Source organism: Panthera uncia (genome assembly GCF_023721935.1).
Source record: "Panthera uncia isolate 11264 chromosome B3 unlocalized genomic scaffold, Puncia_PCG_1.0 HiC_scaffold_1, whole genome shotgun sequence".
Classification (NCBI taxonomy): Eukaryota; Metazoa; Chordata; class Mammalia; order Carnivora; family Felidae; genus Panthera; species Panthera uncia.
Window position 1 is genome coordinate 30,093,643 of NW_026057582.1, and position 26,087 is coordinate 30,119,729.

Below are 26,087 nucleotides of genomic sequence, written 5' to 3' on the forward strand. Positions count from 1 at the left end.
AAACTGAACTCCCCATCTTACCCTCCTTCTGCTCTCCCTACTCCTAAATCTGTTCCTTCTCAGCCTTCTCCCTTTCCATCCTCCCTGTCACTTAACCCAAAAACCTTACAGTCATCCATGAGTACTATTTCTCTTACAGGATATATCCTAATCCATCAACATCAACATATCCTGTCCCTAATATCTTCTACACACCCAATCAGACTACTTCTCACTGTCCTGCTCCGTGCCTTGGATTACTGCAATCATCTGGTAGCTGAGCTTCTGCTCCAGCCTCTGCCCCTTTTAATCATAGCCACAGTGATTCTGTTAAAATGTAATTCAGATCATGACACTCCCTCTGCTCAATACCCTTTAGCAGTTCCTAATCTCACTGGGAATTAAAACCACAATTTTTTTTTAATGTTTATTTTTGAGACAGAGACAGAGACAGAATGCAAGTGGGGGAGGGGCAGAGAGAGAGGGAGACACAGAATCTGAAGCAGGCCCCGAGCTGTCAGCACAGAGCCCGACACGGGGCTCGAACTCAGGAGCTGTGAGATCATGACCTGAGCCGAAGTAGGACGTTCAACCAACTGAGCCACCCAGGTGCTCCTAAAACACAATCTTTAAAATATCTTACAAGACTATACAGTTTGTAGCCTCACTTACTTCACACCAGCCCCACTATTTCTCAAACCTGACAGGCATGTTGTTACTTTAGGACTTTTGCCTGTGCTGTTACTCTTGCATAGAGACAGCTCATTTCCCCCCGAATATCCTGATAGCTCACTCCTTCACCTCCTTCAGGTCTTTGCTCTCAGCGAGGCTTTTCTTTGACCACTCCATTTACACTTAAATCCTCCCAACCCCCACCACTCCATATATATTTGATTGATACTAGTATGATTCCATACTAATAAGTATGGAAGCCACATAAGAGTAGAATTTTTTGTCTGTTCACTGATTTATGTACGGTACTTAGAATGGTGCTCAGAGCGTGTAATAAGCACTGAACAGTATCTGTTAAATGTTATCTATGTGTGTTATCTATCTGTCGAATTTTCAATGTTGTCATATTAAAATGTTACACGATAGATTTTACAAAACTATATAAAAGTGGTGTGACAACAATTAAAAGCATGATTCAAAACTAGATTTCAATTCTAGGACTGCCACTTTGTAGCTGTGTGACTTTAGTCAGGTTTTTTATAACTTCTCTTTTCGCCATGATATGTCCATCTGTAATGTGAGAATCACATTAACATCGAACGCTTACAGTGAAGATTAACTGTGTGAATGTGTATGAAATGCTTAAAAGAAGACCTAAACCAGAAGTTGACAAACTAAGACCCATGGAGCCAATTTGGCCTTCTGCCTACTTTGAACAAGGTTTTAGTGTAATACAGCCATGCTCACTCATTTATGTGCTGTTTATGGCTCCTTGAGCTCTACAATGGCAGTTGAGTAGTTGCAAGAGAGACCATATGGCCTATGAAGCTATCTGACCATTTACGGGAAGTCTGCTGACTCCTAGTGTATATTAATAGTGTGCGCTCAGTGAACGTTAGACATCACTATCTATGTCAGTATGTTATCTGCAGAGTAGGTTTGTGTGCATGTAATTGCCAACCCAACAGATTACAAAATTCTTGCTCATGCATGGTACTTCCCAGATACAAAACAAAGAAATATGACCCATAAATGCAGCAGCACTAGCCCCTCTAAGATCATTACCTAATTTTTGAGACGTTCTGATTACATATCACAGAAAGGGATACTGTAATTCTCAAACTGATGAATTCGCCTTCACCTTTTATAAGAAGATAGTTTCTTTATTATACAGTATGTTTAGAAAGTTTAGAGGGGAGGGGTATGTTGGGAGGGATAGTCCACAAAAGCAAATAAATGATGGGGTATTGCAATTCCAAAAAGCAGAGTGACAGCATGATAAACTTACGTTCCAAGTACAGGAACAAAACACACTTGTAAGAACTAGACCTGGGTAAAACACTAAATTAAGAGGAAAATGTCATAATTTGGTGATCAATTTGTAGCTACATAAATTTCATAATTTAAAATATATTTTCTAATGTTTATTTATTTTTGAGAGAGAGAGAGACAGAGCAGGAGCAGGAGCAGGGGAGGGCAGAGAGAGAGGGAGACACAGAATCCGAAGCAGGCTCCAGGCTCTGGGCTGTCAGCACAGAGCCCAACACGGGGCTCAGACTTGCGACCTGCAAGATCATGACCTGAGCTAAAGCCAGACTCTTAACCAACTGACCACCCAGGTGCCCCATCATAATTAAGAACAGGAAATTTATCAGCTTGCCTGCCTTCTGAAAATCACTCATAGGCTAATAAAAACAAAAGGCTGGAAATAGGAAAACAGGTTTGTGTCTGATTATGTAACTTGGGATAATCTCCATTTGAAAACAGGATAACATATCCATCCTTTCATGTTTGAAAATTAGTAATGAAACATAAAAATGTGGCAGTTCTTAAAAAAAAAAAAAAAAACTCCATTAAATCCAAAATACTCATTTATAATGAAATTGAACAAAGGCAGGGAGAAATCACTTAAACCCCAAATTTCTATTAAAAATCTGCTACAGGAGGCACCATGTTGGAGGCAGACATAGTTTCTCTGTAAGTCCAACAGCAAATTATTTCTCTACCAAAACATACTGTTAGGCAAGACCTGAAGCAATTGACAATTAGGGGTCACACTAGATGGAAAACAACAGTTTCACAAGTAGGTTACTAAACCAGGCAAGAAGCTCTGACCCACTAGACTAGCAGATTATCTCCCATCTCATACTCACTCCAGGGCACATGCTCAGAAAATTTTTCCCTCCATGTCTACTTGGCAGAACACGGGTCAGTGAATTCCAGAAAGCAAAAAGTACTTATAGGGGCGCCTGGGTGGCTCAGTCGGTTATGCGTCCAACTCTTGATCTCGGTCTATTATGCATCCAGGTCATGATCTCACAGTTCGTGAGTTTGAGCCCTCATCGAGCTCTGCGCTGCGTAGAACCTGCTTAGGATTCTCTCTCTCTCTCTCTCTCTCTCTCTCTCTCTCTCTCTCTCTCCCTGTCCCCAGTGCATGCATGCGCACTTGTTCTCTCAAAAAATAAATGATTTTTTTTAAAAACCTTTACAAAAATTAAAAAAATAAAAGTACTTACAACACTGTTTTACTATTATTCAAGTTAAGAATTTTATTTTAATTCTTCTTCAAAATATCATATTAATTTGTTATAAACTTATTACATGTTCTGAGTACCATTCTAAGTACCGTAAATAAATCAGTGAACAGACAAAAAATTCTACCCTTATGTGGCTTCCATACTGTTAGTATGGAATCATACTAGTATCAATCAAACATATTCTACAAAGTCATCCTGGACCCCATAATATATGGTATCAGTGTCAAGTATAATGTCCTTACCTTGTTCTTCACTTCCTTCCTTACAAAGACTAGAGCTCTGGCCCAGACTTAAACTAATATCATCAGAAGTCTTAGCGGTGTCTGTGTCTCCTACAAAATTAAGAGAAACGTGTAAGCACATTATATTAAAAGCAAAGGCTGTACGGTGTGGCATAACCAGAAAGGATGTCAACTACACTAATTTCCTATGTACTGTACTGGTACACGATAGCTACTAGAGCAGTTTTTGTTTGTATGGGTTACAATAATGGAAGATCACTGAGCAGGAAGCATCACAGACTATCAAACCACATCTTTATTCTCACAGCACTATAAGGCAAGTAATAAGGAAACCTTCACACTGCTAATAAAACTTCCTTTAAAAAGAAGCAATTTTCGGGGCGCCTGGGTGGCTCAGTCGGTTGGGCGTCCGACTTCGGCTCAGGTCACGATCTCGCGGTCTGTGGGTTCGAGCCCCGCGTCGGGCTCTGTGCTGACTGCTCAGAGCCTGGAGCCTGTTTCAGATTCTGTGTCTCCCTCTCTCTCTGACCCTCCCCCGTTCATGCTCTGTCTCTCTCTGTCTCAAAAATAAATAAACGTAAAAAAAAAAAAAAAATTTTTTTTTAAATAAAAAGAAGCAATTTTCTAAAAGAAATGTAAAGTTTGTAATAACAACTTGAAACAATATAAATTTCCTCCCCAGAGATAATTATAAAGAGTCCCCTAAAAAAGTATAGGGAAAAAATATGAATTTACCTGAAATAGATGTATGTAATAGGTATATACAAAAGACTCTCCCTCTTTTTTACTGTCTCATTTGTGCCCAATTTAAAGGTTTCACGTAAAATTACTTAGTTTTCCACACCTCACCAAAACCCATGAAAGTATTGTCCTTCAAGGCAAGGAAGTTTCTTATAAAGCAAAACTTACAATTCATGCAATGTAATGCAAATGTTCAAATATGTTTGTGAGATTTGGATGATGAAAGGAGAACCAAATTTAAATCAAGTAACCTTTAATACAAGATACATAACTGTATCTACAAAATAATTTCAAGAATTTTTCATTACATGTGAATACACAGTACTGTTATCTTTATTACATCCAAAAATGAAATGGAAAGTCACAGGCAACTTTCAACTTAGATAATGTCTACCTTTAATAGTTGCTGCTGTTCCAAGACGAGAGGAACCAGATCCAATCTGAAAATATGATATTAAAACTAATTAAAATGCTATATATCATTATCAATATAGACTAGCAAATTATCAAGCAAAACTTTCATATTATTAAAACATGCTATCAGTTACTTTTATCAATATTAAAAGATCCCCGTTGGGCATGTTCTATCAGAGCCACATAACCTATTTGTTGTAGCACATTCTGCATATATATATTACAGATGTGCCAGGGCACTGATTGAATCCCTCTGCATGCTTAGAATTGATGGGCCCACAGACCAGGATGCCTCCAACATCAAGCAATCTATGTCATACAATTACCACCATTTTTTATATTGCATCATGACATGTTCATATTATAAACAAAAGCAAAACTGGGTGTTGAGTCTACCTGAAACAAATGCCCTTATCAGGGTATATAAAAGGAAGGTTCTGGACAAAGCATTCACATATGCTACAAAGAGCAGCGTAAATCTTGTCAACTTGTTAGTGTATCAATATGAACTTTCCTGAGTGCTAGACAAAAAGTAAGTAGTACTTCTTTGTAGACTGCTACTAACATCTTTAAAAAGAAAAAAACTAAGGAATCCATGAAAAATGACTTTTTAGCACTAGTTATAAACAGAAAACTAAAATCTATTGAGTTTTTAATGCTTATATTCCAGATGATAGAACACTCCTCTAAAATCTCAGTCATCATTCATTACACTACCATAAAAATCATATAAACAAATACCAAAAATTCCATAAACACATTAGGGAAACCAAACATAACAACATGACAGTTACTAAATCCGCAAGTCCTAGCAACTTTCTATAACCTGTTTTTAAGAGATATTAAAAGAACATAGTCAAGCAAATTTAATATTTTAGAATAAAATTAAGAATATTCATTTAATACTTTGCATTTTACCAAATCTTTCCTTTCAATGAATCAACTGACTAGGCGTGTAAAATAAGAAATTTGCTCAAAATGTAAGTCAATATTGAGTTTGAAAGGGCATGAGAATGGCAATTAAATGGTGTATATGTATGTAAAAACCCACTGTCCTGTACACTTAAGAAGTGTATACTATGCTGCATAATAGTTATATGTCAGTGAAAAAGTAAGTAAAAAAAAAAGCAAATACAAACAGGTTAGAACTACTAATTCTTGATGTGGCCAATAAAAAAAAATAAGTTTTGCAACATTTTTAAACAATTTATTAAGCTTGAGTCTCCTGATTTTTCCTTATCTTTGTTTTCAATTAGCCATAAAAAGCTCTGCAGTTAGAAAAAGATGTGAAAAACAAAGTTTCATTCTTACCACACCCGCTAGATAAGTTATAGAATTCATATGTTATTTTCAACTAGAGTAATAAACACATTATTCCCTAGATAGAAAAACAAGTAATAAACAAAAACCCCACTTTATGCACACCCTTCTACAAATTTAAACTTAAAAAAAAAACTTTTGGGGGCACCTGGTGGTTCAGTCACCTTGAGCATCCAACTCTTGATTTTGGCTCAGATCATGATCCCAGCCCCATGTCAGGAGGCTGCTTAGGATTCTCTCTTCCCCCTGTCCCTCTCTCCCACTCACGCACACGCTCTCTCTCTCTCTCTCTCAAAAAAAAAAAAAAAAAAAAAAAAAAAAAAAGCCAAGTCAAGGTTCACATCACCTCTTTCTATTAAAAAAAACAAAACTTGAATATGATTATGGTAGTCATTTGGTCACAACCACAGAAGTGTTCCCTTTTGTTTTCTTAACAAGATTCCCACTTTGCTCAGATGCCAAGTATCCATCTTTTGATCTCTGAGAAGGGGGCCCAGTCTCCAGTCTAGGGGTACGCCTTGGTTCCTGGTCAATGAACACAAGCAAGAGTCTGCGGGAGGGCTTCAGGGAAAGATCTCTGCATGTCTGAGGAGACAATCGAGGACAACTCTGTGCACAGTGCCCCCTGATTCTTACTTTCCAGCAGGGTCATAACTAAAGCTGCTGTGCTCATTCTGCAACCCTGAGGGAAAAGCCAGCCCAAGTCCTAACATTACTGAGCTGAACAAATGCCACACAGCCCCCTCCATACCTGGATGACAAACATAAACTCTTATTTAAGTCACTTAACTAGGTGAGTTCTATTACTTGCTGGCTTAATGGACAGAATGGATGATTATATTTTATTCTTCTTGTTTTCCTGCATTATTTAAATTTATCCCCCCAAAATATAAGAATTGGGACTATTTACATATGAAACAGGGGATTGAGAAAATGAACATCCAAATAGGAGTACATCCAAATAGGAGAATGCATTCCCCAAAATGTCACTGTAGAAAAACACTTAATGACATTAATATTCATGATATAGTCAATAAAGAAAATCAAGTTCCAAACAGCATGCATACTATAATCCCACCTTTTTTAAAAATGGTTTTTGATTATGACATTATGGATGATTTTTATTTTCTTCTGTTTGCTTTCCCTCACTAGCTATTTTTGTAAAAATGAACACATTTAGAAAATGAAAAATTGAAGGGAAAAAAAGTAGTCTGCACAAACCAAAAGGGTCCGGTTGTTTCTTCTCTTTTATAAATGCCATAGGAAAGGTCAGGAAGGATTATGGGTGTCTGAGAAAAAAATTTCTTCCAATTAAAGAACAATCAGGCAAGGCCACCTCCTCCGTGCAGACTTTGCCCCTTCTTCCAGCTGGAAACAAATTATTTTCTCCCCTAAAATCATTATCCCCTTTTCTGTACCATTCCTATGACAATTATTACTTTGTATCTTATATTTATATTTCCTTGGTAACATATGTCATGTTTCTGACTTTGGTTATTTATGGCAAATCTACTACGAAACTGTCAAGTCTGAGGGTAAGACCCCCTCCCCACTCCATTCAAGTAAACTGACTTGAAAGGTATCTGGCACTAAAATATATGAAGGAAGACCAGTGACAAAAGGAAAGAGAGGGAGAGGGAGGTAGGGAGCAGTAAAAAAAAAAAACAAGAAAAAAGAAAGGGAAGGGAAACAGAGGGTAGATGATGGAAGGGAGACAAAGGTAGAAGTGGCAAGAAGGAAACAATGATAATAACAACTGAGATAGAGCCACTACGCTCCAGTTCACTACCTAGTACTGAGGACATTCACACAAATAACTAAGATCAGGTGTAATAAATGCTACATAATAAAATATGTACAAGAAATATAGTATGTCTTCTGGTAATATGGCTACCAGTATACAAAAAGGCGGTAACAATAATTATGCCAACCATTCCTTTTGTTAGGATAATACTAGAACACCAAAATCCATGTAGCACAATAAGTTCCAATATTTGCCAATTTTTATTCAAGAGTTAATGCTTTAAGGAAAACCAAATCAGGCAAGCCATGCATTTGTCTGCAGACAAGCTTTAATAACACTCAGGATGGGAGTCCCTGCATAAACCATGGTAGAGTTACTGAAGACGGCCGTACCCTTTCAACTGTCCTGCTGAAAGAAATGATAAAAAGTTTGGCTCTCCAAAAGATTGTGGGGAAAACACAGGCTCGCTCCCTAGTAATCTTACATTGCCAACACGTGTTAGTATGAACAAAGGCCAGACTTAGTTAAGCACAGAAAACATGCAGCCATATTTAAGGGCTAAGTCATTTCATTTCGGAAAGAGACACAGAAAGCCAGGCTAACCAAGAGAGGGTTAAGGATAGCAACATTTTTCTTTAAAACTGGTATTGTAAAAACCGAAACTTGAAAGGTATGAACCTAATTAAAATGTCACAGTCCTTTTCCATAATGTTCTGTGTGTGTGTTTAACTCTGACATTTCCCATCTGCTTGTTACGGAAAGAATTCAATACTACACTACATTCAATCACAACTAAAACTGCAACCAAAAATTCACCCACTTGGAAGTTTAAATGGTGAAATACAATTCAAATAGAGGCAAATCTTCTACACAAGACCCTATTCAAGGTTTTTTTGATTCACAGAATATGGTGTTTTTCCTAATACTGTTCTGAGATAATGTAGGGTTAAACAATGTGGAACAGCAGAATACTGTGGGGCAGTCAGGATAATTAGGTCTGCTACTTGTTCCTTTCTTAAATGAACAGCCAGGTCTGATTCTACCTCTAAAGTTCTACTATCTATGTAGATAAAGATAATTAGCACCTATTCACTGAAAGTCAACTCTGCACAAGGCGGTCTATTAGCCAGGGGAGGAAAGAAGACAGTCTGCTCTGTAGAGGCTTACAGACTGCCACATATGATCACATACCAAATCCCAAGTGCTAAATAAACACATCAGTAAGTGCTCCACATGCAAGAGACAGAGGCAATACCACAAGGTCTCTGAAAATCTTGAGAAACAGGGGATGGCTCTAACAAAAGTTAGAGTTAGTCCGGGAAGTTAAAACAAACAAAACAAAAACCTAAGTCTGTGGAGCAGAAAGGAGGAAGAGTGATTTCAACCCACAAGTAGAGTAGTAGAACAGCACAAAGACTGAAGTGAAAATCAAGAAGTGAGATCTAGACCCTAATACAAATCCGCGGTCTCTTCTTCTCCATAATGAAAAGGCTGACATAAAATAATAACCTACTACAACCCATAGTTATCTAAAGTTCTACTACGACAAGACTTCAAAGCTTCTGGCTAAGTTTCCCCTCTTATGCTTATGCAGTGTTACTCTAGCTAGCAGGCTCGTCTGCTGAGAGGGCAGGCGGGAATAAGTAGGACTTGGATTAATGTGGGTGACGTTTAGGATGAAAGAGAGAAACGCAGCAGCAAAGGCCCGGCCGGGGTTACACACAATGACAGTACAGCAGGCATCAGTCACCCTTTGAGAGCATACTTTCAGAGTTACTATTTTAAGTTAAAAGTTACAGAATGGAAAGACATTAAAACTGGCAAAAGCAGATCTGTATTCTACATCTCACTCTACCACTAACACCTTGAACAGCAAGATTTTGAGAAAGTTTTTTTATTAAGTATAATCAACATACATTCTATCTCTTTCAGGTGTATGACACACTGATTCAACAATTCTACACGTTACTCAGTGCTCACCACGGTAAGTGTAGATTTTTTAAAATTTAATTTTTTTTTTTTTTTTTGCCATATTTAAGAGAAAAATACCCAAACAAATATACCCCCTTCAGATACAAAAAAAAAAAAAAAAAAAATAAAAAGTGAAGGTAAATGAGACTGTGAAAGCCAGGACCTGATTTTCCTAAGGGCACTCAGCACAACTGTTGTGATCAAAACTACTGCAGGCAATGGTAGTTGCTGAGTAGTTTTGCTGAGCATGCTGCATGCTCAGCAAAAATGGACTTGATTAATGTGAAAATTCAGTTAAAAATAAGAATACTAACAAAAGATATTAATAAACAATCAAAAATGTATTAATCAGCAAGATAAACCCCAACACCAATGGACTATTACAGACAGAATTGCTTGAGACCACCCTCAGGAGGAGGGAAAAAGACAAAACAGCAGGTTCCCACCTGGTTACTTGGATCTAGGCCAGCATAAGAATTTCTTGAACTGCAACCAACTGGGGGTGTGGCCTCTCGAATGAACTCAGACATTTCAATCCCTCCACCAGGATCGCTGTGGGGAACATTGAGAAAAAGAGAGTAACTGTCATCATTCTGCCACCAACAGTTTTTTTTATTATTTTTAAGTTATTATACCTTTTTCTATAAAACTAAACTATACTAATTTCTAACAGAGAATATAGCAATTTAAAAAAAGATCATTCTTCATTCCTAAATCTTATAGTCTGAACTATTTTATAACCACATCACTACTTGAAAATCTTTAAAACTCTCACCCAATCCAATATTAGAAAGCAGCCTTAATGACAATTATAGACACTAAATATAGCACGTATTTTATGACTTGTGCCATAAAACCACTCTAGCAAAGACACGATTTGCCTTTTGCTACCCAAGAGCAAGGAGAAACCGGCCATGGCAAACCCAGAAAGTAATCACATCTTAGACTACCAATCTCTAAGAGCACAGTCTTACTGAGCTGCAAGATACTGATCAACACGCAAAAGAACAGTCAGCCTTGTCAAACTACCTCTATCTGTAGTTTTTAAGTTAACAGCATGTAACTGCAATACTAACTTATTTTACAGAAGTAGAAAGCTAAGATTTTAAGTTTTGTATAGAGTTAGAAGGCTTAAGTTTAAGAAGTAAAACGATGGGGCACCTGGGTGGCTCAGTCGGTTAAGCATCTGACTTCGGCTCAAGTCATGATCTCACAGTTTGTGGGGTCAAGCCCCGTGGCTATCAGCCCAGAGCCTGGAGCTTGCTTCAAATTCTGTGTCTCCCTCTCTCTCTGTCCCTCCCCTACTCTCACTCTGTCACTGAGTCTCTCAAAAATAAATAAACATTAAAAAAATGTTTCTAATAAGTAAATAAATAAAAATAAAATGATGTGATGTTGTAAAACAGGTATTAGACAAGAGAGAAAAGCACTAAGTTCAAAGAACTGAAGAAGTCTACATACAGTACTTAAAGACAAGAGGATCCCCAAATTAGGAAAAAACATCACACCAAATTTCAAAAAGCTTAGAAAGTTTTATAATAAGGTTCCTTAGGAACATAACTTTTAGAACAACTCAGGCCTAAGTTACCATAATCCTATTTTTTGCCCAAAGTTTTTTATTCATTCTACTTGGTACATACAGAGGAAACACTCGATAAACTTTGAAGTTATTATTATCAGGGATGAAAGTTCTAGTATTTTATAGTAGATATAAACCATCCTGCCATCCACCATCTAGTTCAATCATCTGGTTAACAATAACACCAAAAAACAACCCAAAATTCTTCTGGTGAGCCACCTCATCCCAAACTCTCATATGGTTTTGGGTAATGTTAACCACGTACTCTCAGGTTTAGGGGGGGGGGGAGCACCACTGGCCAAAGTCGATCAGCACGTTCCGTTCTTTTGCTCACAGAACTTAGTTCCAGAATAAGCACAGGACCCAACTCAGGGTATTGAGTATGAATAGTATGAATCAGGCCGGGGTTGGGGGGGGGGGGGTGTTCTACTGTTAAGAGAGCATATTTCTCTATACCTGCTAGTCTCAATGCTGAGATGATTTAAGGCCTGGGGCTGCTGCAGCCATTTTATAACCATAAGGGGAGACGCTAAGAAACCAAGTGAACAAAAGGAGCCCAGCCTGGTAAAGATAAGTCAGGTCATGAAGTGACTGAAACTGCACCTTGCCAATTTGAAGACACCCCTCACACGTAGACTTTTCAGTAACGTGTGCCATAAATCCCCATAAGCCTATTTCAATGAGGTATTCTGACAGCTGCGATCAAAAGATACAGGCAAAACAGAATTCACTAGCCAGTATACCTTCCATTTAATAAGTATTTATCACTACAGCTGTTTAAATTCTAGCAAATTTTTATTAATGGTCTCATAACCATCCTGTCCCTGGTTACTTAATGGGTTCCTAACTCTATCATGTTCACTAAAGAAAATTAGCTTTCTAACTTGCTATCCGTGTATAGAAATAAAACATACCGGAACGCAGGTACAAAGGTGACAGCCAATTCAGCACGCAAACGTCCAGACATGGAAAAAGTGAAACGTGCTCAGCTTTGTTAGCTGTTTGGTGTCAATCCATACAAGACATGTAGGCCAGAAGGAGAAACCGCTAACTGGGCAACATCGTAAGTGGTTTACAGACCGCTATCACCACCCTGAATGAGTGGGGAGGACTAACCAGCAACCACTGTTCTCTCCACCAGAATCCATTCTCTAAGTCACATCCCACGGAAATCAGAAGATGGAGAGCAGATGGAAATCATAAGGTGAGGATTAAGGAATAAAATATTCAACCCCAGAGAAAGGTTGGAGAGCCCTCATCTTGCCCAGTTTATATACATCAACTGTACCGGTAAACAATTCACATTATCATTCAATTCATCCATTTAAACTCTGCAAATCAGTAGTTTCTAATACATTCATCAACTTATACAACTATCACCACAATTAATTTTAGAACATTTGTATCACCTTATTAACAAACCCCTTCACTGTTACCTCCCCACCCCCCCTTCCCATCCACCCCCAGCCTTACATAGCTAGGAATCTGTTTTCTGTCTTTCTAGAGTTGCCTATTTTGCACATTTTATATACATGGAATCATAATACGTGTGGTCTTTGTGACTGGCTTATTTCACCTAGCATAACGTGTTCAAGGTTACTCCAAGTTGTAGCAACTATCAGTACTTCATATTTTTATGGCCTAATAATACTGCATTGTTTGGACAGGACACATTTTGTTTACTCATTCATCAGCTGATGGACAATATTACTTAGTTTTATATACCACTTCTGACAATAGATACAAAAGATTATAATCTGAAGTTATTATAAATAACAAATAAAAGCAAATATTTACTAAGTACTTAATACATTCCAGTCATAGGGGCACATGCTTTATTTGCATTTTCTCACAGAATATCCTCCTAAAATCTACAATATAAATACGATTATTCTCATTTTACAGATGAAAAACTGAAAACCAAAAGGTGTAAAAACCTGTCAGAGGAGTAAACGACATAAGCTGAGTCACTGGTATATGCAGTTCAGGTGGGAAAGGAGGATACAAATAATATTTACACAGTACTCTACAATGTGTTATATCTGTTCTTTTCCCCCCACACACCTTAATGTAGGTTCTCATGGCCAGTGAGAATTAAGACAAGATCTGAACATCTTGTCTGTATAGCTTTGAAGTCCACTCGAAGACACCAATACTTGCCTTTCAAAAAACAAGCACTGAAGTTCTCTTTCCAGTTCAAAGCCAAAAATGAACATCACTGTCTAAACAAAGATTTCTTAATCTCAGCACTACTGACATTTTGGGCCACTTGGTTCTTGATTGTGGGGGACCATCTTGCGCACTGTAGGACAGTTAGCAGCATCCCTGGCCTCTACCCACTAAATGCCAGCAGCATTTCCCCAGTTGTGATAAACAAAAAATGTCTCCAAATATTGCCAAATGTCTCCTTAAGGGTAAAATCGCCCCCAGTTGACAAACAATGATCCAGAGCAAATGCCCAATGGCCAACACAGAGAGAGAAGCAGGAATTGAAGGGAGCAAAAAGGATGAATGAAAAAATGGACAGCAATTTTTGTAACAAAATAATCCTCTAGCAAAATTACTATACCTCTCTTCTCTACAAATTCAGAAGTAGAACTTTTAGCCAGCTGTCACTGTCCTAAATATAGCTAAACACACAAAACGGCTGAGTAAGAGTTTTCTTTATTAGCAAGACTTGCAGATTTTCGGCAATGGCAATTTCAGCACATACCTGGAAAGTATAGTAGTTTACAATTCTCACAGAGGCAAAGTGGTCTACTGCAGTAAGCAATACACCAAATTCAGGGAATCTCTACCTTTATGCCTTAATTTCCCCATCTGTTAAAAAAAAAAAATACCAGGTACACGGAGAGGCAGAAAAGCAGAAGGGGTCTAATCTGAATTATAAAGGAGACTTCACAAACTAATTTGTTGGTTATTAGTATCATTAATTGCTCAGGCTTTAATCAAAAACTTCACAGTACCATTTCAGTACTAAATTTACAAATCTAATCTAAATTACAATGATGTTCATAAAAATATAATAAAAACAAAATCCTTAAACAAAATAAATTTTCAAACACTTTAGCCTAAAATTTACCTACAGTTTAAATGGATCCTTAATTTCCAATATTTGAAGCGTTACGGCCATGAGAAACAGAAAATATGGTCTCCAATATATTTGTATTCCAGTCCTGAAATCGTATTGGAATCCAATGCGAAACATTAGAAGTGTAATACAAACATTAATGACTTTGACTCTTTTTCTAAGATAAAGATTTAATAAGCATTTTGAACTGCTGTCCCAGAGCCAATGAAAACCATAAGGCTCAAGTAGTCCTACTATCTTCATTCAGTCATGCAACAAATTGACAACTATATTGTACCAAGCACAGTGACAGGCTCTGGAAATAAAGTATTTTCCTGTTCATTTCTTCTCTTCAGAACAGAATGTGAAAGTCCCAAGTGGGAGGGTGGGGAAAACATGTCAAGAACAAAAATCTACAACAAAGATCTCATTTAATGGTGAAACTTTAAAAACACTATTTAAGGTTAGAAAAAGACAAGGATGTAAGCCAATACTATTTCATTTTAACAATGTGTTAGAAATCATAGTCAATGTAAAAGTTAATAGGGAGTGGCTCAGTCAGTTGAGCATCTTAACTTTGGCTCAGGTCAAGATCTCACGGTTCATGGGTTCGAGCCCTGTATCGCACTCTGTGCTGACAGCACAGGATTCTATGTCTCCCTCTCTCTCTGCCCTTACCCCACTCATGCTCTGTCTCAAAAATATATAAACATTGGGAAAAAAAAGTAAACTGCTATATTTAAAAAGGTAATTATAAAGGAGTTTTATAATAGAAAAGCTGTAAAATAATTTGGCAAATTTAACAAAAGCTATGCAAGCCTTTTAATGGAGCAATGATAAATCTTTATTGAAAGATATTAAAGAAGATTAAATAAATGGTGATCTGCTATTGTAAAGATGATTCTCAGCAAAAGAATAAAAATCTTAAGTTCTTGTAGACTTTGCCCAGCAGACCATACATTTTATTTCAAAAACAAAGAGCCAAGAATAAAAGTCACTCCTGAAAAAGAACAAAGTAGGAGGTCTGCCCCACCAATTATCAAAAGTTATATTATGAAGCTACAGTAACTGGGATAGTGTGGTAATGGCACAGCATAGAGAACCAGATCAACAGGACAGAAAAGAGAGGCCAGAAACATACCCACCATATATGGAAATTTAACTTATGACAGAGTACTGCAGATCACCAAGGAAAAGATAGTCTGCTTAACAAATACTGATTAAACCAGTTATTCATAAATAAGTCTTGAATCCCTACCTGACACTACCAATTAAAATAATTTGTTCAAATGAGAAAACAAAAGAAATGTAAACTTTTAAAGGAGAATATAAGAGAATATATTTCTGATCTTCCTGTAGGAAATAAGTTCTTAAGACACAAAAGTGCTGGTTACCAAAAAAATGATAAATCTTAAAGGATATATGATAATCTTAAGACTCCTTAAGGAAAGCAAAACAGCAAGCCACAAAGTGGGAGAAGATGTCTGTAATGTATGTAACCAATAAAGTAGTGTACCGTGAATATATTTCAAAAGCTCCTAGTATTCAATAAGAAAAAGACAACTCCAAAGAAAAATGAAGCAAGGTGCGAATGGACAATGGAAAGAACAGAAAAGCTACCCGGACCAAATATATATGGTAAGATGTTCAACCTCATTAGTAATCAGAAAGTCCCAATGAGACACCTTTCACACTTACTTGAATGGCAAAGTTTTAAAACTTACTAATATCGAATATTGATGAGGATATGCAACAAGAAGGACTTTCACATACTAATGGTGGGAGTGTAAACTGGTACAAACGTTTTGGCTAACAGGCTGGAATTATCTACTAAAACTGAACATGACAATACCCTATAAACCAGCTTATGTTCACTAGATACATGCATGTGTACCAAGAAACACACACAATGTGTTTTCAGAACACATGGATAAGTAAAATGGATAAACTGTAGTCTATTCCTGCTTACTAGAGTATGCAAAAGCAGGAATAAATGATGACTATAAGCATCCACATGAATAAGCCTATAAAACACAGTATTTGGCACAAAAAAGCCCCTCCCAGAGAAAGATATATAGTATTATACACTTTAGGATATCCCAAATTGGAATCCCAATTAATCCCAAATTAATCCCTAGATAAAATTAATATATGTTTAATAATATCTACAAAGACTACACAATGATAAAGAAACTCAAGGGAATTATTAACACAAAATTCAAGATAATGGTCACTCTTGAAGGAATAAGAATAGAATGAAATGGGAAAGAACTGCATGAAGGCCTGTATGGTATTTGTATAATATCCTATTTCTTAAGTTGTGTGGTGGGGAATCAAGTAGTCACTTTATTATTATTCCCTAAATTATATTGAACAATATGACTGATAAAGTGTTTAGAAATATACACATTTCACAAAAAAATTTTTAAACTAAAAGAAAATGGAAAAATAATTCATTAACAAAAGGAATTAAAAACATATATCCAGAAAAAATAGGAGCTAACAATTACTGTATCAGGAGCTAACTGTATCAGGAATGGTTCTAAATGTTTTACATATATGATCTTTCATTCATTCTTCATAATAATCCTATGATACAGTACTGTTATTTACCTCATCATTCAGATGAGAAAACCAAGGCATAAAAAGCTTAAGTCAGTCCCCAAGGTCATACAATCATGCAGTGATTCAAGCCCTGGCAGGTTAAGTGCAGCTTTGTTTATCCATAATACAAGGTTACGCATTTCCTAATAGAATAGACTTAAAAAATACATACACCCCAAAAGAAAAAATACCAAGTTTTATGAGACATAAAAGGCAAATGAAAAATTGGACGTATACACCATGTCCCTGATAAGTCTTCATATTTTAAAGGCTGACTTCTCCCTATATTAAATATACTTAACAAAATTCTAATGGAATTTTCTGGAGGCTGAGCACACAAGGGACATCTCACAGAAAACCTAGTACCGGTGAACTCTGTACTTCACAGGTTTGAACTATGAAGGTCCACCTACATGTGGATTTTTTACATTTTACAGTACTATAATTGTATTTTTTCTTATGACTTTAATAATTTTTCTCTAGCTTACTTTATCGTAAGACTATAGTACATAGCACATATAACATACAGAATATGTTTTAGTTGACTGTTTATGTTCTCGGTAAGGCTTCCAGGGAAAGTAGGCTATTAGTAATAAATTTGCAGGGGGCTGGGGGAGTAGGGCGGGTGTGAGGGACATCAAAAGTTATACATGGATTTTTGACTACATGAGGCAGGATGTTTAGCGCCTAAACTCCCTCGTTGTTCAGGGGTCAGCTGTATATGCATAAGAACCAAGATAACACTAAAGTAGAAAAATACCAAGGGGGCATCCGGGTGGCTCAGTCAGTTAAGTGTCCGACTCTTAATTTTGGCTCAGGTCAGGGTCTCTTGGTTGTGGGATCTGAGCCCCATGTTGGGCTCTGCACTGAGCACAGAGCCTGCTTGGGATTCTGGGATTCTCTCATTCTCTCTCTCTCTCTCTCTCTCTCTCTCTCTCTTTCTGCCCTCCTCACTCAAAACAATAAATTAAATTAAAATTAAAAAAATAAAAATACTGAAAAGGGATTCATGCCACTAAATATTAAGCATATTAGTAAGTCATAAAAGCATTATGGCATAAACAAAACAGAAAGAGAGCAATGGGGCAGGAAACAAAGCCCAGAATCTGACATAAGTATATATAAGTATACTAATGAAAAGGAAAGCATTTAAAATTACTGGGGGAAAATGCATTATTCACTCAACAGTGTTGGGATTAACCTAAAAAACAAAACCAAAAAAAAACACCAGAATTTTTTAGCTTGACTTCAATTTAAGAATGAAAAATAAAATTATAAAAATGCTGAAAGGAGGGGCACCTGGGTGGCTCAGACGATTACATGTCCAACTTCAGCTCAGATCATGATCTCGCGGTTCATGAGTTCAAGCCCCACATCTGGCTCTGTGCTGACAGCTCAGAGCCTGGAGCCTGCTTCAGATTCTGTGTCTCCCTCTCTGTCCCTCCCCCGCTCACACACTGTCTCTGCCTCTCTCAAAAATAAATAAACATTTTAAAAAGAAAAATGCTGGGGGCGCCCAGGTGGCTCAGTCAGTCGAGCATCTGACTTTGGGTCAGGTCATGATCTCACAGTTCGTGAGTTTGAGCCCCACGTCGGGCTTTGTGCTGACAGCTCAAAGCCTGGAGCCTGCTTCAGATTCTGTGTCTCCCTCTCTCTCTGCCCCATCCCTACTCATGCTCTCTCTCTGTCTTAAAATAAATAAATAAAACATTAACATTAAAAAAACTAAAAAAAAAAAAAAAAAATGCTGAAAGTAGACACAGGTACACACTTATGTTGTATGGAGGAAGAAAAAATGTTCCACAACTTGATATCAAAGGCAGAACTAATAAACATTCACAGAAGAGACCACACAAAAATAAATTGTGACATATAAATTAAAAAAATGTTATAAACTGAAAAAAGTATCTCACACAAAATGTAAAGAATGTCCTTCATAAATATTTTCTCCATATCAATAGTAAGAAACTAACCACTAATAAAAAAGTATACCAGTCACACAATATAAGTGGCAATAATAACATAGGAAAAATACCTCCATTTAACTAGTAAGCAAAAAACTTAAACAATGAGATATCTACCACAGTTTTGTATAAATACTAAATACTCAATGTTGTCAAAAATGCAGAGAAAGCAGCCCTCAAAGTGCTGGTCACAGTAAGTATAAAGTAAAATCTTTGGAATTTGACAATATACAATGAAAAACTTAAAAATGGAGGGGCGTCTGGGTGGGTCAGTCGGTTGAGCGTCCGACTTTAGCTCAGGTCATGATCTCACTGCTCGTGAGTTTGAACCCATGTCAGGCTCTGTGCTGACAGCTCAGACCCTAGAGCCTGCTTCAGATTCTGTGTCTCCCTCTCTCTGCTCCTCCCCCGCTCACCCTGTGTCTCTCTCATTCAAAAATAAACATTTAAAAATTTTTTAAAAAAATATTGCAAAAGAAATGTTTTCACTACTTCAAATATTTTCTAAGTACAGTGACAGGCTCTGATTTAGAACCTGAAGTTCATAAGAAAAACAAGGCCCCTACCTTCAAGAAGCTTACAAATGCAAACAAATGATTAAGTAAGGCAATTTCAGATAGTGATTGGTGCTATGAACAAAATTATTACAGAAGTAAAATATCTGCTCAATGAACACACAGGATAATCATGTTGGGGTAGAAAATGTAACTGAAAAGGGATAAACAGGGGCACCTGGGTGGCTCAGTCGGTTAAGCATCTGACTTCAGCTCAGATCATGATCTCATGGTTCGTGGGTTCGTGCCCATGTCAGGCTCTGTGCTGACAGCTCGGAGCGTGGAGCCTGCTTCAGATTCTGTGTCTCCCTCTCTTCCTCTGCCCCTCCCCGCTTGCGCTCTGTCTCTCAGTCTCTCAAAAATAAACATTAAAAAAAAAATTTTTTTAAAGGAATAAACAAAGGCTTTCGATGCACTGGAAAAGAGAAGCATCACCTTTCTTAAAAAATGAGTACTCACTTTTCATATTATACTGAGTGGAAACATGACAGATTGGTTAAAACATGGACTTCAGATCTGATTCCCTGGAATATTTAATCTTTCACACCCTAGTTTCTACATCTAAAAATCAGGAGTAATAAGAGCACCTACCTCAGAGAATTGTTTTGAGGACTATTACATATGTCAAGTGTTCATACACTAACTGTTTTTTGAAGACCTAGATTAGTGGTACCTATCATTTCTATGAAGTCACAATAAACTTCTGACTGTGGATAAAGTAAATCCTTCAGTCAACACGAGAAAGGGGATGAGGCCAAGGTATTGAAAAGAATGTGACTGAGAGCCATAGGAGGAATACTGAACTGGGATGGAGAAAGAAAACCCCCAGGAGAAGGTGACAGCTATACAAAATTGAATCCTAAGAGGTCAGTTACGAAAAGATGGAGGGAAGAAACAGCTAAGTTGCCACGGTGAGAATGTATCATTGAAAAATATTTACAATAGATTAAGTAAAAATTGCAGATTATAAATGTCAAGGAAAATGTCACAATTTGCTTAAGATATGTATACATTTAATTTATATATATAAATTCAATATAAATGCTAAGATTTACAAGCCATGCTTTATTATTTCCTTACACTGTTTTTCACTGGTTTTGGTCTTTGGTGTGAATAAAATATTTTACAGTTATAACTGGTATAGCATGCTATTAGTAATAAGGCCATATTTAACCCGCCAGATATGCCAATTAGCTTTGCTGGGGTCTAATGCGACAATCTGTACCTGTCATTATACCTCTAATATAACGGGAAGATCTGGTGGTAAGATCGAACACTGCCTTAAAACCACATATCAGAGCAGAGGCACAACACAATCATCACATCACTGTACACATGCAGTGTAAAAACGGAGTGGCAGGAGTTTTCCTCACCTCGGTCCATTACTGTCTTTTCTCCTGGTTGAACAGTTGCCTTGCTCAGCTTTGGCTCGCTGATCTGGGAACTCATTCGCACTCCTATCTATAACTTCTCCGGCATCAAGTGCTCTGTGGAGTCGATAGTTGACCATCTTCAGAACAATGAAAACAGCAGCTATCACAGGACAATAAACTGCTACTATAATCATTGAAGAAGGAAGAGCCTTGGAGAGAAAGAAAATAAAGACAGGCATTTAAAAATATTGTATATTTTATTCAATTAGAGAAATCTGTAACTAAAATGACACACACAAAGCAACAATTATGTTACTAGAACTAAGTTGCAAAAGTGTAAGACGGCACTGCCCAAAACCACAGCCATCAGCTACATGCAGCTACTGAGTATTTGAAATATGGTTTGTCTGAACTGAGATGGGCACTAAGAATAAAATAGCAATGGACTTTGATGATTTAGTATGAGAAAAAAGAATGTAAAATATCTCAATAATTTTTACATTGGTTACGTGTTGAAATAACGTTCAGATTATACTAGGTTAAATAAAGTACATTATTAAACTTGTTTTCATCTGTTCCTTTTTACTTATTTTTAATGTGGCTACTAGAAAATTTTAAATTACATATGTGGCCTGCGTTACATTTCCACTGGAGAGCGCAGTATAAAGTCCATGCCAAAAAGCTTATGATACAATTGGAGAGTTAAATATCACATTACATAATACACGAGTAAGACAGGAATGTGGTCCAGATATAGAAGCCCTGTTTATGTGCCCTCTGTAACTTTGTTTGGGATATAAACATTCTTTGGGCTCTACAAAGCTGTTCTAGTTAGAACTGTTAGAAGAAAAACCTTTGAACTAGGACTGTAAACACAGATAAGACATGGGAGACGTGCAAAATCCAAATAGGTTTTCTTTTAATACACTTAAAAACTGTAGCCTGACAAATAAAACAATACAGAACAGAATCAAGCAAAAAAACAGATTAACTGAAAAAACTCCAATGCTTCCTGGGCACGAAGACTGCAGACCTGTCAGACTTGAGGATCCGCTGGTGTGGACCTGTCTCCAGGGGTGACAGGTGCGGAGGCCACCCCACTTGGGAGGCATGGCCTCAAGAGTCACTGCTGGCAGAGACTATATAATGAGGTTCTACTTATGCCCACTTAAATGAAACACAAATCACTCTGGCGTCTGTAGCTCTAGATTTTATAAGGTTTAACCTCAGTCATCTGACAACATGGTTCCAAACTTGCTTAGAAAGATAACTTCGAACTGCTTGAGATGGTGAAACTAAAAAAGGTCCCGGTGAACCAGGTAGGTTTACAATACAAACATAATAAAAGTTAAAAAAAAAAAAAAAAGTTATTTGGGGTGGGGAGAGAAAAGGAAAGAGTGTGGGATGTAATTGGGAAAGGAAAATAAAAGTAAATCAAGCCCACAGTATACTACTTTTGAGTTGTAAATGGGCATAATAGGTATAAGTTTGGTATTTTTAAAACTTGGAATAAGAAACCCTTCATTTTAGCGTATCTATCTAAAAAAATTGAACCTGTGATCCCAATTTAAATGTCACTGAATGACTGATTTAGGCTTATAATTTTTTTAAGTGTGTTTGTTTGTTTATTTATTTATTTATTTATTTTGAGAGAAAGAGAGCAGGCGAGGGGCAGAGAGAGAAGGAGAGAGAGAATCCCAAGAGGGTGGTGCAGGGCTTGATCCCACAAACTGCGAGATCATGACCTGAGCCAAAACCAAGAATCGGACACTTAACCAACTGAGCTACCCAGACGCCCCTAGGCTTATGATTTTAAGTTGAAAAATGTATTTTTAATGTTTGTTTATTTAGAGACAGTGAGCCCGTACAAGTGGCAGAGAGAAAGAGAAAGAGGGAGAGAGAAAATCCCAAGCAAGCTCCATGCTGACAGCACAGAGCGTGACTGAGGATTCGATCTCACAAACAGTGAGAAACATTGGACGTGAGCCAAAATCAAGAGTGAGATCATGACCTGAGTTGAAATCAAGAGTTTAACCTACTGAGCCATCCAGATGCCCCCATTAAGTACAATTTAAGTTAAAGGAGTCTTAAGCTGTATTAAAAAAAAAAAACCAAACTCCCAAACATAGTTGTTAAAATGGGTTCAATTTGAGTGTGAAACTGTTTTAATTTATAACTTTAATAAATCTAATTATTTTTGTAAAAAGACAAAAAACAAAAAATCCTGAATAACCTTTTTCTGAGCAGAAGATACACATACTTAAACTGACAAAACAATTTCAAACACAGAAACACATACAGACACATAAACTACTTACAGTATTTACAAAAGTTCTGCATAATGCTGGTTTCTATACAAGATGTTCACATAAGAATTATAGTTCTTGCTAATCATTTAGTTTAACACCTTCATTTTCAGACAGAAAATTGAGACCTACTAACTTTGAAAGACTTAGCCAAGATTACTCATCTTAGTAACAAAATTAACCAAGACTTCTCATGCCTGTGTCACTGCATGTTTAAGTATACACCAATACCAATTCCATTTTAAATGTAAAGTGTCAATGCAAAGTAAGTCAGAATTCCATCATTATTCATCATAGCCCAAATTAAGATAAAAATTATTGATTATATTAATTAAGTGGATTGAAAGAGAACAAGTTCACGATTGTTACTCAGAGTAGTAAATTCAGTGGAAATGTTAATGGCCCCTCCAAATGGGAAAAGAGAAAAGAGATACCTTAATACTGAATGGTCTATTGTGTCTACCTCTACAAAGAGTCAAAGACTACGACTGCTAAAACAGATTGAAATAAACTCTCCCTACTATTATACTGCTAACAGTAGCACATGACTGAATGCCAAAAAACATACTAAATGTACAGGATAAGGACAGAATTTCTTTTTAAAAAACACTGAACAGTGAAAAGACAAAGTGAAATAAAAATTCAAGTGACCATTTCATACCAGAAACCAGTATCAGATAATGAACACTTGTACTTTCTACTCTAACTACAAAAGTTATCCATTTATTTTACACCTGTGGTTTCAATGTTTAAGCCCCATCAATGGTTACGCTGGAGGCTTCTAGGTGACAGAGGACAGCTGTTCTATCAGTTCCACTTTTCCCAGGAGGGATAAAAATGCATGGACACACACTGGGCTGTTGTGTGACTTTATGTAAACTTTTTCTTCTACTTAACTTAGATTACTTCACTGGGCTCTCTGCTGACTCCAGCCCAGCGGACAGTATCAGTATGATCATAAATGTATCATAATATATTTTTTAAATATTTTAAGTTTGCTTTTTATTTTATTTTTTATTTATTTAGGTTTAAAAAAAATTTTTTTTTTACATTTATTTGTTTTTGATAGACAGCACAAGTGGGGGAGGGACCGAGAGAGAAGGAGACACAGAATCCGAAGCAGGCTCCAGGCTCCAAGCTGTCAGCACAGAGCCCGACGTAGGGCTTGAACTCAAGAACCACTATATCGTGACCTGAACCAAAGTCGGATGCTTAACCGACTGAGCCACACAGGCGCCCCTTTATTTATTTAGTTTTTAAAGTTGGCTCCACACCCAACATGGGGCTTGAACTCACCACCCTGAGATCAAGAATCACATGCTCTACTGAATGAGCCAGCCAGGCACTCCTGGCAGGTACTTATTGACTTAAGGTTAATTATGTTTCATAACAAACAAAACTTTAATATTTTCAAAGGTCATGTTTCGTCCTAAGTTAGACTATTTTATCACAGATGTTATCTTCAAGTTAATGCTGATGCAACCAAGCCCATTAACTGCTCTCTGATAATAAAAGTCTATTTTATGTTCACTCCAAGGTCTATCTCCAAGTATAAATTGCTTACGTGGGAAGGCTGGTTTTACTTCTTCCTTAAGATACCACAAACAGTGGACAGCAGAAAATGAAGATGGGGTAGCAGGTGGCATAACACTGATGGATAAACAAGGCCCTCACTGAATTACCAGAAAGTCACAGCCCTGCGAGCTCACGATCAAGACCTGCACAGTCATCACGGACTTCAGGTGCTCTTCCTATACATCTTCAGTGTCTCTGCAGCTCACACATTTTATGTATTGAAAAGTTGTAATATGAAAACAGACAAGCTGGGTAGTTTTTCAGTTCTACTATGCTATGATTAACTTCTTGTTTTGAGGGATTTGCTTACTTTTGTAGTTGCACTCAAGTATTCTGACCAGTTCAGCCGGAAATCAGTGGTCTATAACTAAAAAGGTTATCAGAATAGCAGACTATCACCCACAACGGAGGTCAACCAAGGCTGTGAAAAAAAATATTTTAACAAATCTCTTAAAATAGCTATCATTAATGTAAAAACACTTTCTATGTTTATTTTCTTTTTCCACTATTGCAACTACCTTATTATTTAAGACAATGTTTACCAAACTTTTGGCTTCACAGCCTTAATGGGTATTCAAACATATGAACTATGTGTTTTACATAGAGATTCATCACATCTTAAGTTCTTAAACTGACAGATTAAAGATTTTAACATAAAGAGCAAAACTTTAAAAATTTTAGAATATAAAAGAAAATCTTTATGACCTTAGGATATTTCTTAAGCATGATTCTCAAAGTATACACTATAAAGGACTGATAAATTAAAATTAAGAACTTCTGTTTGAGAGACACTATAAACTGAGTGAAAAGACAAGCTACAAATTAGAAGATATATTAAAACATGTATTATTATGTAGGCATGCGTATGTGTATATTTATGTATAAGTACATATGTAATATATAAAGAATAAAGATGTATAAAATCAGTAACAAAGAGGCAAACAAACCAATGAAAATAAAGGACAACAGACAGACCTAACACAGAAAAAGATATGATAAAAACAACACATGAAAACATGTTCAACTCCATCAGTAATAAGCAAAATAGAATTTAAAACCACAGTTTAGGGGGGCACCTGGGTGGCTCAGTCAGTTAAGTGGCCGACTTCAGCTCAGGTCATGATCTTGTGGTTCATGAGTTCAACCCCCACGTGGGGCTCCATGCTGACAGCCCAGAGCCTGGAGCCTGCTTCAGATTCTGTGTCTCCTTCTCTCTCTCTGCCCCTCCCCCACTCACATTCTATCTCACTTCCTCTCTCTCTCAAAAATAAACTAACATTAAAAAAATTTTTAAGCCACAGTTTAGGGACACCAGTTGCTCAGTCAGTGGAGCATGGGAATCTTGATCTCAGGGTTGTGAGTTCAAGCCACATGTTGGGCCTACAGCTAGCTCAAGAAAAAAAGAAAAAAAGAAACCACAGTATGTCATTTAACATCCATCT

The 26,087-nt window shown here is 37.0% G+C and overlaps 1 protein-coding gene across 8 annotated transcripts in view; it reads right to left on the reverse strand.

Moving 5' to 3' along the window:
• The window catches only part of PCNX1 (pecanex 1), a 171,424-nt gene that overhangs the window by 111,443 nt on the left and 33,894 nt on the right, over positions 1–26,087 (reverse strand). For all 8 annotated transcript variants that reach the window (XM_049612541.1, XM_049612542.1, XM_049612545.1 and 5 more), the window contains exons 2-5: positions 20,765–20,973; positions 10,067–10,172; positions 4,566–4,611; positions 3,431–3,520 (exon numbers count right to left, since the gene is read on the reverse strand). In XM_049612541.1, the coding sequence (XP_049468498.1) occupies positions 3,431–3,520; positions 4,566–4,611; positions 10,067–10,172; positions 20,765–20,973 (451 nt within the window). The remainder of the gene's footprint in view (positions 1–3,430; positions 3,521–4,565; positions 4,612–10,066; positions 10,173–20,764; positions 20,974–26,087) is intronic.